The sequence below is a fragment of the Schistocerca cancellata genome, chromosome 2 (assembly GCF_023864275.1).
Source record: "Schistocerca cancellata isolate TAMUIC-IGC-003103 chromosome 2, iqSchCanc2.1, whole genome shotgun sequence".
In the NCBI taxonomy this organism is placed as follows: Eukaryota; Metazoa; Arthropoda; class Insecta; order Orthoptera; family Acrididae; genus Schistocerca; species Schistocerca cancellata.
The window spans coordinates 137,352,610-137,368,341 of record NC_064627.1 but is presented as its reverse complement, the minus strand read 5'-3'; the positions used below and the strand labels follow the sequence as shown (position 1 = coordinate 137,368,341).

Here is a 15,732-nt window from a genome sequence, read left to right as displayed (position 1 = left end):
GTTATAAGAGTCGAGTGACATGAAAAGGAAGCAGTGGTTGGGAAGGGAGTGAGACAGGTTTGTAGTCTCTCCCCGATGTTATTCAATCTGTATATTGAGCAAGCAGTAAAGGAAACAAAAGAAAAATTCGGAGTAGGTATTAAAATCCATGGAGAAGAAATAAAAACTTTGAGGTTCGCCGATGACATTGTAATTGTCAGAGACAGCAAAGGACTTGGAAGAGCAGTTGAACGGAATGGACAGTGTCTTGAAAGGAGGATATAAGATGAACATCAACAAAAGCAAAATGAGGGTAATGGAATGTAGTCGAATTAAGTCGGGTGATGCTGAGGAGATTAGATTAGGAAATGAGACACTTAAAGTAGTAAAGGAATTTTGCTATTTGGGGAGCAAAATAACTGATGATGGTCAAAGTAGAGAGGATATAAAATGTAGACTGGCAATGGCAAGGAAAGCGTTTCTGAAGAAGAGAAATTTGTTAACATCGAGTATAGATTTAAGTGTCGGGAAGTCATTTCTGAAAGTATTTGTATGGAGTGTAGCCATGTATGGAAGTGAAACATGGACGATAAATAGTTTGGACAAGAAGAGAATAGAAGCTTTTGAAATGTGATGCTACAGAAGAATGCTGAAGATTAGATGGGTAGATCACATAACTAATGAGGAAGTATTGAATAGGATTGGGGAGAAGAGAAGTTTGTGGCACAACTTAACTAGAAGAAGGGATCAGTTGGTAGGACATGTTCTGAGGCATCAAGGGATCACCAGTTTAGTATTGGAGGGCAGCGTGGAGGGTAAAAATCGTAGAGGGAGACCAAGAGATGAATACACTAAACAGATTCAGAAGGATGTAGGTTGCAGTAGGTACTGGGAGATGAAGAAGCTTGCACAGGGTAGAGTAGCATGGAGAGCTGCATCAAACCAGTCTCAGGACTGAAGACCGCAACAACAACAAACTTCCCTTTGGTATTATTATTATTATTATTATTACTATTGTTATTATTATTATTACCACATCCTTTCGTCTTTCCCTCTCCTTCCCTCTTTCCTGACGATGCAACCGTTGGTTGCGAAAGCTAGAATTTTGTGTGTATGTTTGTGTTTGTTTGTGTGTCTATCGACGTGCCAGCGCTTTCGTTTGGTAAGTCACATCATGTTTGTTTTTATTATTATTATTATTATTATTATTATTATTACTACTGTTATTATTATGGTTCATTCCCCTTCTGTTGAAACACCACGCCTTAAGGCTTTTGCTTGATGGCAGTTTCTCAATTTATGCTACACTTAATTGACTAGAGCCTGTGTCCTGTTTTCATTCAACTAAACATGTCTACTGGCTTTTAGTGTCAGTCTCTGTGTCATATTTCTTCCAGGTTTTTTTAGTTTCCTCCATGTTATGACATTTTTATTATTTCACACGATAAATTTTTGAATTTTGGCCTCATTCACTCTCCTGGTAACTTCCTCTTTTGAAGTGTCCACCCAGACATCCAACTGGCTTATCTTTGGAAGGTTTTATGTAAATTAGATGGCCATTATTGGTTTCTGTAATACACTACACATACTGAGGATACATTTTTATGCCTTTAATGATGCCAGTTCACACTTGAAGACCAAACGAATGGTCTAACCACATATACACTTCATCTTTATCTTTTTAAAAGATTGAGTACGATTCTCTTAATCCAAAATGTTTGTTTTCCAAAGCATGTCATTTTTGTCCCAACCTTAGCATCATCTGTTACTGGAAGAGGTACCTTGGATTGTTTGTCATTGATAATCACATCACAGTGATACTGCCTCAAGTGCTGTACAAAAGGGCTGTATGGTGTGTGTTGTTTGGCTGGACAGTACGTACCTTCAGAAACTGAAGTTCCAGACATTACCAATAAAAACACTTAAAAATAGAAAAGGCTATTTCTAACTCTCACAACTTGTATGTTCCTACCACAGGTAGGCATGGGGGATTGTTTGAGAAATTTTGGAAAGGAGAGGCAGGTCCTCAGTCTTCAGATTGGAGGTCCCCACCTGTTGTGAGGATGAGGGTGGACAAAGATATTTCTACATCCTTGTTGTTATGCAGTTTTCTTAATTGAATTTTCTGTTTGATGCAGTTATTATTTAATTTATGTATCCAAAAAGTGTGCACATATTTTATAATCACACGACAGTAATAAGAGGATGATTTCTGTTTGACATGTGTCGATTAGGTGAGTTAAACTTATTTCACAAGTGTCAGGGATAAAAAAAATTTAGCTAACTGTTTTTCTCTAAAATTATCTTAAAAATTCTTAAACAACTAACATCATTTACCAACTTCTTAGATGATCTGCATATTAACCTACTTCACCTGCTCAGTATGCAGATATATGTATCTGCAACCATAACTTATTCATTACAAAATGAATATTGTGAGTGAAGAAATTGTGAAGAAAACAGTAGTCTCATTGTTTTCAAGATTTGTTTCAAGACAAATCATAAATTACCTGCATAGTCAATTGTAAACGTTCCCTTCTGACAAAGGAAGTGTAGAAAACTTAAGAAAGTAAGTTTAAAACTCTTTATTCAAAAGGTTTTGAAAGAATTGGTACCAACCTTGATAGTGGGAGTCGTAAATGTTTATCATTGTTTAATATTAGATTTAAAAAACAGCTAGAATCCATGGGTTAAAGCTAAGCAACTGGACCCAGTTTTTCATTGAATATGTCATTGCATTGGCCTCTTTATTTATCATGGATAGTGTTTTGTCCTGACACAGGGTGGAGGGAAGATGGGGTTGAAGGTCAGTCTGCAATTTTCAAGCAGCGAGGAGCAAATGCAGAAAGACAAAGTCCCAGTGGAGGCAGGTTGATGACTGGGATCAATGCCAAATACTGTCACAGGATATCTATGAGAGATTTGGATTCTGGGACGTGACAGGATGCTTGAAGCATGAGACTCGTGGAATTCAGGAGTCAAACACTATTTATTCGTGATCAGACTAACACACTGAAGGTTAATTCTAAACATTAGAAAAAGCAAAGGCAGCAGTTGGTTGCACAACAAAAGTCAGTGTCTGGAGTCACGGGGGCAAAAGCTAACAGAAATAGCGAAGACTAGCGACATGTTAAGTACAAACTTGAGAGCGGCACTCCGAGTGAGAAAAGCAGACCTGTTGTAGCTTACTGAGGCTGGCCGCAAGTGACACAGAGTTGGTGCCGCAGCAGTCTGACTGAGAACCCCTTTGAATACAAACACCTGGGTTTTTAAAGAATTGAGGCGGCGCACCATTTCTCCCTTTCTGTCGTCAGCCTACCAAGTCGCTGGAACTTAACAAGCTTCGAGAAATCTGGTGAGTCATTCTGCATCTCCAGGGCGCCTCTGGCCAACCACAGTTAGGTTCCTCCCCTACTCCCACTCAATAGGTGGTGATGCTTCTGTATTTTACATTACAAACTCCAAGTTTGGTATCAACAGTGCTCAGTTGAAAGCTAAACATCACTGCCACTCCTATTATGGCAAGCAACAACAGTGTTATATGTCTCTGGTCCCGCCCTCTGTCCTCCTGTGGGTGGGGTTGCCGTAGTAGCACTCTAACTTGTGTAAAGCCACTGACATTGTAGTTTTCAGGAGCAAGTATCAAGCTTGCTACCTCTGCTAAGATGTGCCTTTTCGTGACCATCTTCTACAGTGATGCCTCACGACAGTATCTAGGTGGTGGATGGAGTTACCAGTTAATTCTCAGAAGTGAAACTTCTCCCCTGGGCAGCTGCCCATAGCGTCTGCAAATTGCACGACTCTAATGTTACTAGTTATCTCCAGTAACCTAAACACTACCACTTTTGCCTGCTCTCTGTATTGTGTCTCTGGTTTCCTACCGTGGAGTGCCCTTGATGGCTCCAAAAAGCCTTAAGTGTAACAATGTACAAGTCGTCATATTCTCAACATATTACAATAGCACAAGAAACAATGTATCCCTTGTGTAATTAGGAAGAGATCTCAAAGCACTGCTATTGTTGAGGATGCTAGTGGTCTTGGCCTGCTGCTAGGTTGACATATATTCCTGCAACACGTTTTGCAATCAACTTAAGTCTAATCACCTTGTATGTTGGAATCAGATTTCATTTTAAAAGCAACAGTTGTGTGATACACAACTCATTCTATGCAATCTGCAATGCTGCAGACAAAACTGATCAGTTGGATGCCATGTTTCTTGAATTTCAGTAGTTTTTTAAAATCTGTTCTATTAATTAATTGTTGGGAAACACACTTGCAAAACTTCTGATCAGATATCAGGAAGCATTGAGGGTTTTTTTTCCTATGGTACTCAATCTGTTAAGACCGAATGGGCCCACGGGAAATATTACAAAGTTTCCATTACTCAAAATATACTGAAATGAGTTGGAGACCTGCTGATAATGTCAGTGGTACTGTTGGTATACAGAAATAATCTGTCATGAAGAACAGTGCACCTGGTGCAGCAACCAGCAGCTCTCTTTGATCGTAAGTGAAAAATATACTTGCAGGAACAGAAACATTGCTCTTCTTTGTTTCAGGAGTTTCTGGAGGATGTACAGTAATATATTTCTTGACATGTCTTGAAACATTTGCACTTTCTGATTACTAGTTATGTGGTCATCTCACCTCATTATTCTGTATGAGTGCCACCGGGTATTGGAATTTTGCAACTGATCCTGGGACTTATTGGCAGAGGCGTATTTAAACTATCTCTTTTCACTTATATTCCTAGTTGTATTACTTTCCTTGCATTACAATCAGTTGGCAGTCTCCGCAATAAGTTTTGATTATATCTAGGTCCTCAAAGTCAGGAGCATTGTATAATGTGTGGTGTATCTGTACACAGTGGCATCATGTATAAACAGCACCTGTAAGCTACAGCCTAGTCTTTTGTATGAGTCATGAAAGCCCTATAACACCTCTCTTTGTCTGCACACTGCTGCTTTTGCTTCAGACAATACCTCCCACTTAAGAAAATATGCTGTGTTCTTCTTGCCAAGGTCTCCAGTCAAATCGCATATCATGCCTGACATTCCTTAAGCTTAAATTTACCTACTAAATGACTGTGCAGGACACATTGGAAGCTTTGCAGAAATCTAGAAATACATAATCAGTTTTCACATTCTCTAGCCTTTTGACTACCATGAACAAGTCAGAGTACTGAATTCCACATAATTGGTAGATGTGCAATCCATATTGGTCCTTACAGTTGTTTAGTCTCCACAAATGTTGTTATATGCTAGCAAATCGCACATTTCTTATTCCTATAATTATTCCTATGCAGATATGTCCACATGGTGTCTCTTTCTCCTGGCACTAATGCAGACTCATGGGAACAAAAATTGGTGGGAACAATGTACAATACAAATGACGCTCTTATGTTTACACTTTGCCTTATTGTTCGAGCAGTCTGTTAAGCAGCCATTTCGTTCCTCAAAAATTTGTGTAGTGTTTATTGTGCTGAAAGGTATTAGAAAAAGAAAACTTGAAAACAACTATGGGTAAAACAGTATCTAAAAACAGTGGTACTGTGTGTGAGAAATATAAATTTTGTTTGCAAATTTCAGAAGGAGTTCAAAACAAGATTTTGGTTTTGTGCTTGTGAAATCAAGAACTCGTATCTCTACGCCAGATAGGTTTTCATAATGCAATTTCTGCAGCCATAAAGCTGACAGTAACATTTTGTTACACATTTTTGTGTTTCTTTTCTAACACATGGCTGTTAACCAAATGGCTCCCGGTATAAGGAGACCAACCTTACCAAGTGCCAATGGCCAGTAAGGGGCGGATGAGCGGGTAGGGAAGGGACACCCCCTTGTCCCAGGGATGAGAAATTGTCCCCAAAGGCAGAGGAACCATTAACATGGTCAACGGCAGGAGGATGCAGAAGGCAATGGGAAAGCACTGCATTAACAATCCCATACAGGATTCCCAAATACAAATGTGTCTACGTCCAATTCAAAATTTTCCGGAGTTTCAATTCCCCCATTTGGATCTCCATAGGGCGGGGGGGGGGGGGGGGGGGGATGTCTTGGGTTAGGCTGTAAGGAATAAAAGAACAGATGAGAATTGGAACATGGAATGTCAGAACACTATTAAAAGCTGGGAAACTAGAAGCGCTTAAGATGCTGATGTAAAAGTCACAGCTGGACATTTTAGGAATCTGAGAGACTAGATGGGGCGGCAACGGTGATTTTATGTCGGGGGATTTCAGGATCATTCAAGGTGGCAGTGCTCGAACAGGAAGAAATGGCATCGCTATAATTTTGAGAGGAAAATGGAAGAACAACATGTTGAACACACACCACTGCAGTGATAGGATAATGATGATTGAAATTAAAGCACAACCCACGGATTTGTGTGTAATTGCAGTTTACTTACCAACAACAAATGGCAAGGATGAGGAAGTAGAAGTAGTATTTGAGCAAATTGATGATTTAATGAAACTGGTTAAAGAAAAGTACAATCTTATCATTATTGGTGATTTCAATGCATCGATTGGTGAAGATAACAAAGGATTATGGAATGGCAAGTTCGGGCTAGGAAAAATGAATGCTAGAGGAGAAAGGTTGCTAGATTTCTGTGAACAGTATGAGATGATAGTCACCAACACGTGTTTTGAAATGCCCAAGAGAAGAAGATATACATGGAAAAGTCCAGCAGATGGCAAAAGGTATCAGATAGATTATATCCTAGTCAAGAAGAAATTTATAAATCAAATAAAGTCTAGCCACTCATACCTGCATATGATATAGACAGTGACCATGTTCTAGTGATAGCAGACTATAGTAGCAGATTTAAGAAATATAAAAGAACTAACGAACACAGATGGTTTGTAGAAAAAATTAAGGAAAAACAAGTAACTGCGGACATGAAATAATTGACCGATAACCTGATAGGTAACAGATAAGGATGGGAAGGATTCAAAGAGACTGTAGAAGTAACTGCTAAAGAACTAGTGAGATTAAGGAAACTAGAACTGAGGAAACTGTGGATGACCAAGGAAATACTAGACCTCATTGAAGAACGAAACAGGCTGAGGTAAAAAAATTTTGGTAAGTACAAAAGAGTAAGAAATGCAATTACACAGAAATGTTGATTTGAAAAAGAAAGTGCAAGCATGACAAACATAAAGAAATTCTACAAGATCTAAGTGGAGATCGAATTGATAGAGCCTACTCTAAAATTAAATCAATGCAGATAAAGCCAAGAACAAAAACAAATACGGGCAAGAATAAAAACAGTGACCTACTTTTCGAATTAGAGGATGTATGCGAAAGATGGAAAGAATATATTGAGGAACTATATGAAAGAGAAGGTATTGCTAATGAGGGAGAAATTCTGGAAGAAGAGAGCAGTGTGGATATCGACATGATAGGGCCACCCATATCTAAAGAGGAATTCAACAGTGCCTTGAATGATCTAAGTAATGGCAAAGTGACAGGGACAGATAACATCCCAGCAGAAATACTGAAGGAAATTGGAGAATCAACAAGAGAGTACTTATATAAACTTATTAAAGAGTATTATGAAGATGGAAAAGAACCACCTACAGATTTGCTTAACAGCAAAACAGTAATAATCCCAAAAAAAAGGAAATGCTCTGGACTGTGTGAACTATAGAACTATCTCCTTACTATCCCACATTTCCAAAATAATGTTAAACATAATAAAAAATCGAATAAAAAAGAAAATTGAGGCAAATCTAGGAGAAGACCAATTTGGTTTCAGATCCAGAAAAGGAACTAGAGAGGCAATACTAGCTCTGAGGATGATATTAGAAAGATGAATTGGAGTTAATAGGAATACCTACTTGACCTTTATAGATTTACAAAAAGCATTTGACATGATTAATTGGAAATTGTTATTCTGAACAATAAAGGAAATAAAGGGACCTATATAAAAGGCAGGAAGCAGAAATAGAAGTGAATGGTGTGAAGAAGAAAGCAAAAATAAGTAGGGGAGTAAGACAAGGATGCCCATTATCACCATACTTGTTCAACTTATTTATTGAAAAAACCATTGAAAAATGTAAAAGAATAGCCAAAGGAATTAAAATTAATGGGGAACGAATACACTGTATCCATTTTGCACACGATATAGTAGAACTTGCTGACTCAGTAAAGGAAATGGAGTTTATGTTGATAAAATTTGCGAAATCCTAAGAGAATTTAATCTAAAAATAAGTAAGAAGAAAACTAAAACTATGGTAGTAGGGAAGACAAAAGAAAATGGCAAAGTTAATATTAAACTAGAAGATGATATTCTAGAGCAGGTTGAGAACTTCTGTTGTTTGGGGAGCACAATCACTGACGACAATAAATGTATCACAGATATAAAGAGAAGAATAGCCTTGGCAAAGCAAGCTTTCCAAAATAAAAGGAATTTGCTAACGAACAATCATATAAGCCTAGAAAGTAGAAAAAGTTTGCCAAAACGTTTGTGTGGAGTGTCTTAACTTACGAATGTGAAGTTTCTAGTAGTTTGTTGAGGAGCTCCACCTGTCCAGTCTCTTGTTTAGATGTCAAGCTGTACAGATGTCATAACATGAATATTTGTTCTCAGTTTTTCACATGCACTATTCATAAACTTGTAGGCTGCTGCACTTCTGGTTTCCTACTTTGGGACGTATCTTATTCTTAGGGGAGAAATTGTGGGATCATCTTCTCAGTTAAATTTGTTTTGGAAGATAGAAATTAGCATGCCAGCCATCTTTGCCTTCTGCGTTTATTTGTTAGTGTGATCAGTAACTAACAGAAAAGCTGATTTTAATTTGTTAGCTCACTTTTCATAGAATAAAAATGTCAAAGCATTCTTTTTTTCCTTTTGTGACAATTCAGCAAATAAGATTTTGCTTTCGTATTGATTGAACTATTGTGTCTTGCAGTGAAATGCCACACTACAAGTAACCTTGTTTATGTGCAGTGGTTGACAGAGCAGTCAAGTTTTATATATTCCAATGCTATTGCACCCTGAAACATTGGTAGGGAATTTATTCTGAGCCTTAGCTTTGGCATAGCATAAAAAGTTAAATTGACACATCCAGTTTAAGGTAGTTTTAGTATATATGTATATATTTTATTTTTACAGTTCTTCACTGTCGACCGTTACCTAAATATACTGCAGGCCATGCTATGAGCTGGGCATTGCAGTGTGCTAATGGTGTAGCTTATCTGCACAACATGAAACCAAAAGCATTAATACACAGGTAATTAATTTATATAATCTAAACTAATGGATATTATTATTATTATTATTATTATTATTATTATTTAAGCAGTGGAAAGTTCAGGATGGACTAACAATGACATGGAAAGAATCAAACAGTGGAAAATCTAGGATGGACTGTAACAATATTCTGAGAAGAAAAGTTGTTACTGAGCATATAGCAGAGATGATGAGTCACAAATAGGCACAACAAAAAGATTTTCACACATAAAGCTTTTGGCCAGTGGCTTTTCTCAATGACATCCATCTGTTCAAATTTTGCCAATCCTTAGCCCTCACCAACATAGTCCTGCAAAACTATATCAACCAAGCCAAAACCTCATTGCAGTACCTTCTCTCCATCCGCAAAATTCTCCTGCTATGCAATCCCAAATTCCTGGAACCCACAACACACATTGAAACTCTTGCCCTGCAGGAACTTGGGCAACATGCATGATGCCACCTCAAAAAGGTCTCCATCCTGCACACTTGCTACTCCCACCTTGGAATGCCACTGTCCACCACCTCTACAACTACCTCCATACTCCCAACCTCCCCCATGCTCCCTCATAACTGACAAACCCTGTCTCGCAGACCTACTACACTTACCTCACCCTCCAAAACTCCCTCCCACCACCACGCAGAATCCAGAACCTAAACAGACCCGCAACACAGTCATGAACCTTTCCTCCAGAAGCCTTAGCCCACAGAAATATCAGTCCTTTCCAAAGGCCTCACCTATTGCCCCACTCCCAAATTCATTTATGCAGGACTTGTTAAAGATCTTCTATCTTTCTTCCAGTCCCTATAGTGGAAACACTTTTTCACCACCAACCCTACCCATCGGACTCAACCAAAGACCAATACTGAACCTTGCCTAACTCAGTTTGCTCCTCCATCCAACTGTGATCCACCCCCACTGCCTCCAAACCACCCCCTGTTAACTTTCCAGAGTTTCTTAACCTCAAACCTTGCCTCATCATCATTGCCCAAATCCCTCAGCATGCAGACTAACCTTTCATCCGCAGAAAGAACTGCAGTCCACCATCTAAAAACTAATCCCAACATCATAATCCTATACGCGGACAAAGGCTCCACCACTGTTGTTCTGAACCGCAAGGATTACCTGGTGGAAGGACTCCGCCAGCTGTATTATATACCTCCTCCTCTCCCCCAACCAATCGCCATCCCCATCAGGCACTGCTGCTGCTTGCAGCAGTTGCCTGAGACAGTAGTCCTGTGTGTGAGCTGTATGTGTGTGTGTGTGTGTGTGTGTGTGTGTTGACAAAGGCCACTGGCCAAAAGCATTAAGTGTGAAAATATTTTTGTTGTGCCTATCTGCGACTCAGCATGTCCACTACATGGTGAGTAGCAACTTTCCTTCTCAGAATATTGTTATAATGACATGGAAAGGATAGAGTGCTACTCACCACATAGAGAAGGTATTGAAACACAGACAAGCACTGTGAAAAATAATGCTACAAATATTTAAGCTTTTGCCAGGGTGTATACGCTCTGGGAAATCCGGGAAAAACCCAAGAATTTTTTCATCCAGCAGAAAACTGGGAAAAACATGGGAATATTTTAGAATTCTGAGAATTTTTCAGTGTTTTAGTTTTTGGTTAAATTTTTGGAATTTTGACTGCTAAGAATTGATAGTCTAACAAAGAATATTACTGCAGAATTATACTGCAGCAATACAACATAAATGAGAGGGAAAAAAAGTAAAACTTAAGTTGCAAAGGAAATGTTCCATTTACAACAAAACACACTGCACATGCAAGCGTCTGCCAACAGCAAAATGCGTTAATGGAATTAGGACGAAAGACTATGTAATACTTCATAACAACAAACTGCTTGTGATGAGTGTGACATCACAACCGTTTACAATAGCTTCGTTAGAGCAGTTACCAGCAGACTCACGCGCCTGCACAGTTGAGTCGCGTGTGAACAGTACATTCTCCCTCCGGCTTCTGGCTACTTGAAGTGTGGCTGTATCGTCTGTAGCAAGCAGCCAGATGCTACCTGAAAAATTTTTCTGGCACACAGTGTGTACATTCAGTGATTTTGTTGTTTCCTCTTTGTTTACAGCTCTCACATCAAATGAAAACAAAACGGATTTTTGTGGCTGAGAGCCACCAATTGATTTAAAATACATTCACATAATTATGGAAGTCAGAAATACGTTATTAGTTTTTTTTTTTTTTTTTTATCCTCCCTAGGCTTGTGAAAGTCAAGCATTAATCGCCTTTCAGAACGATGAAGTTACTTTCATCGGTTTGCTAAAGACATTTGGCTGTTATTAATCTTTTCCATTGAGGCAGTCCATTTATTTGAAATGAAGTGTTTCATTGCAGACTATTGGCTAGTTTCAACTGTTTGCTGGATTTCAAGCGCATGTTTTCATCTTCTGGCACATATTGCCTTATGCCATAAAAAACAACCACAAATGAGATAATGCAGTACTGGTACTCCAAGAAAATTTATATCCTGAAAACTACACTTATAAGCTAAATATCACGTTGGAGCCTTCTTCATTGTGAATCTGGACATACAACTGTGCATTTTAAGCGGTATTATGTATGTTAGTATGGTCATGAAATTTTGATGTTCTTGGAATACCATCTGAAGTCCTGTTTCTTTTATGACATAATGTAAGATCTCTTAATGCTTTAAACATACAAATATAACGGCTTCGTATGTCATCGTAGCTGCACACACACAGTAATGACTGTTTTATGGTGGTCAATGGCAACTGCTGAAACGAACCTGTTTCTAATAGCTTGCGGGAAAATATTGTGAATGGTGGTTTAAAAAACGTAAATTTCCTTTTACGCAAGATGAATTATGTTGCATATGAAAATGTGTGATGAATTTCGTAAAACACAGTGTGTTTGACTCTCATTTAAAACTCAACATTTTGAGGACCGCCACTTAGAAGAATTTTTAGCCCAGAAGACCGGACATTTATGTCATTATTTAAAATTTTACTGGCACATTTGTGTGATGTATCTAAAAGTGTAACACACATAAAAAAGACCAATTTATACCTGAAAGCTTAGCTTTTCTGGTGACTTATCGATCTTTGAGATCAGTATTATATGTGAAAGTGTAGCTTTTGTTGTAGCCATGCTTGTACATTAATTTAAACCATTAACTTTTTCTACATGTGTGTTCACACTACTTAGCAATCATGTTGCTGTTGACTGACTACATCACATGTTCTATGCTCTGAATATCTGCTTTCATTGGCTGGCGAGATCACATGACATGAGCTATGATTGACTTACAAAAGGGCATTGCAATCTCGATTGCAACACTTCGGAAACTAATGTACTGTGTTTGGTGGAATTCGAATTTATACTTTTGTAATATGAAAATATGCAGCGTACTTGTTGCTGCACATCAAATATCTCTCTTTTTTTCGCTCGCGGTCATTTACTAATGTGCCGTGAAGTTCAAGCGTGTGCATAAAACCTTAACCCTTGATAAGGATTGATACGTTTTATAGTTCTGAGGGAAAGTATACTGTCGCTTATCACAGAAAAAGTGTATTTTCATCTGGGAGAAAGTGTATTTTTAACCGGGACATCCAGGAAAAATCCAGGAGTTTTTTCCTTGTCCGCGTATTCATCCTGTTTTGTACAAAGTCCAGCTTCAGAAGTAGAAAACACCATACACACTAGGCCCTGACTGCAACCGTGTCTGACATTTTCTAGCTGAAGTGGATAGTGGGGTAAGGATGAGTTGCATAGGAAATGCTAGTGCAGCCTATGGGAGTGTGCAGGGATGTGTTGGGGACAGGATAGGGCTGCTAGGTGCAGCATTGTGTAAAGCAGCACAATTGCTGCAGCTTCGTTTGTAGATCGCATGCCTGTTCCTTCCCCCTCAAAGGCAGGGCCCCTGTGAGAGCAGCCACACAATCTACCAACTAAACTGCAGCCTCTGTGCCACTTTCTTCCACCAGTGTGACAACTAACGAGCTGTCTGTCAACATGTATGGCCACCATCAGACTGGCCAGCAGATGATACTGCTTGCTACTTTGTCCTGTTTGTGTCGATGCCCATAGAACTCTTCCTGTAGTGTTATGTACAATAGGCTGCTTGACAGTCTGACCAAGGCCAAAATCCAAGCATACCGCTCTGATCAGGGTGTCATTTTCATCCATCGGATGCCTCCTTAGTGCCCACATTCGCACTATTTTTCTCACCTTTGATAGAGTGATGCTTCCATCCAAGATCAAGGTAGGCTATGAGGTTATGAACATCCGATTGTACATTCTGAACCTGATGCACTGCTAACAGTGTCATCAACCACACTCAAATGTCTTGTCAACACCCGGCCACATGTGTAACCTGTGGTAGGGATGCACAAAAGGGCGAGTGTCCATTTCCTTCTCCCCGCTGTATCAACTGCAATGGTGACCATGTCGCCTCGTCTCGAGATTGTCCTGTGTATCTTGATGAGTTGGCTGTCCAGGAGATCCGGGTGAAGGAAAAAGTTCCTTACCCTGTCACTTGCAAGTTATTGGCTAGTTGCAAACCCTACGTTCCACCATCTAGCACTTATGTTACTGTTCTTGCTGTAGTGTTGGCAGAAGAGCCACCACCGTGTTGCTAGAGGAGGCCGAAATGCACGCTATAAGCTCACGCAGACTGGCGTGAGGTCTGGAACAGTTAAAGGAGATGAGTCTACTAAATAAAGTACGAAGCTCTTGGAATACTTAACTTTAATCCATAATTGGAGAACATCGGTCTGACGGTACAGGCTTCATAACAATCTCAATATAAACTGGTAATGGCGCCTTGCTAGGTCGTAGCAAATGACGTAGCTGAAGGCTATGCTAACTATCGTCTCGGCAAATGAGAGCGTATTTGTCAGTGTAGCTTCGCTAGCAAAGTCGGCTGTACAACTGGGGCTAGTGCTAGGATGTCTCTCTAGACCTGCCGTGTGGCGGCGCTCGATCTGCAATCACTGACAGTGGCGACACGCGGGTCCGACGTATACTAACGGACCGCGGCCGATTTAAAGGCTACCACCTAGCAAGTGTGGTGTCTGGCGGTGACACCACACTTGCTACATCTTGCTCCATGAAGGACATGACCACACTGACATGTGACCTCAAATTCAGCTCTGAGATTGTGAAATCACCCAGTGTCATGGTGGCATCACCATCCCTCGTCCAGCTGTGCAACTAGCCATCCAACACTCACCTCACAGGGCTAAGTCACCAGCTCCACAACCGCCAGGCCAAAAAGGACAGAAGGGGTACTCGTGTGAAGACTTCCTATGTCCCTCCATCCAACCAACACCTGAGTCTTCCTCTGCTAACAGGAAAGGCTCAAAGAAGTCCAACAAAGGCAAATGGTCTTCTCCTTCGCTGACTCAAAGGTCCTCTTCGGCGATGTTGGCACATTATGCCTCCACCCAGCTGGCCTCAGTGTCGCCGGTACGCACCACCGACCGTTTCTCTGCGTTGGATTCCGCAGGCCGACAGCACAAGAAAGCCGACACTTCTGTGCACCTCATGGAGCAGGATCCTCCTGCCTCTGTCCCCTGTAGCAGCAAGTATTCACAAACTGGCTCTTGGCAGCTGCTGAGGTGACGCCTCTTCCCTCACGATGACTCTCCTCCAATGGAATGTTCGTGGCCTTCGATCGAACAAAGAGGATTTAAGGATGCTTTTAGAATCACAGTGTCCACTTTCACTCTGCCTTCAGGATACAAAGCTGTGTCCTCATGACCGTGACCCCTCGAGGTTGGCATTCCATCTTGTGGAGGAGTTGTGGTGCTCATATGGGATGACGTTCACAGTCAACTCTTCCTCCCTGTCTACCCATCTTCAAGCTGTTGCAGTTCGCCTTTTCCTTCCTCACTTGACATTTTACCTTTGTATCGTTCATATCCCTCCACCATTCGATGTCACCGGGGCAGACTTCCTCCAGCTTACTGAGCAGCTACTGCAACCATTTCTGCTACTCGGTGACTTTAATGCACACCATCCCCTATCAGAGAGGTGCACTCGACCTTCTCAATCAACTTAACCTCTTCTGCCTTAACACAGGAGCACTCACGTTCCTTTTCGACTCGTTGCACCCCTATTCTCATTTGGACCTATGGGTCGATCCATATCAAGTGGTCCAGCACTGGTGGCTTGACCATCTCAGAAAAATTTTATATTTTGTGGGTAAATTCCCCAATGTTTAGTAGCCACAAAAATATTTTTTTTAAAAATTTATTGTTTATGATTTTGAAATGGCCTCTGTATTTGTTCCGGGCCGCATGCGTTTTTTCGTATTAGCGACTATCTACATTTTGTACAATTATTCAGTAGTGGATTGTCCTACGCCTTTCAGATAAAATGCATTTAGTTTAACGCACTTTGTACTACAAATTAACATCATTATCACTTAGCTGAATGTATTCTTTAATATATTTTTAATAGTACAAAGTTATCAGCCACAAATTAAAAAAAACTCAATTTTTGAACAGTAGTTTTCCAAAGAAACATTAATTTCTCAAGT

General features: G+C 40.0%; 1 protein-coding gene across 3 annotated transcripts in view; it reads left to right on the top strand.

The window, feature by feature from the left end:
• Positions 1 to 15,732, top strand: part of LOC126161412 (mitogen-activated protein kinase kinase kinase 7-like) — a 182,457-nt gene that overhangs the window by 12,319 nt on the left and 154,406 nt on the right. For all 3 annotated transcript variants that reach the window (XM_049917201.1, XM_049917200.1, XM_049917199.1), the window contains exon 3: positions 9,091 to 9,208. In XM_049917201.1, the coding sequence (XP_049773158.1) occupies positions 9,091 to 9,208 (118 nt within the window). The remainder of the gene's footprint in view (positions 1 to 9,090; positions 9,209 to 15,732) is intronic.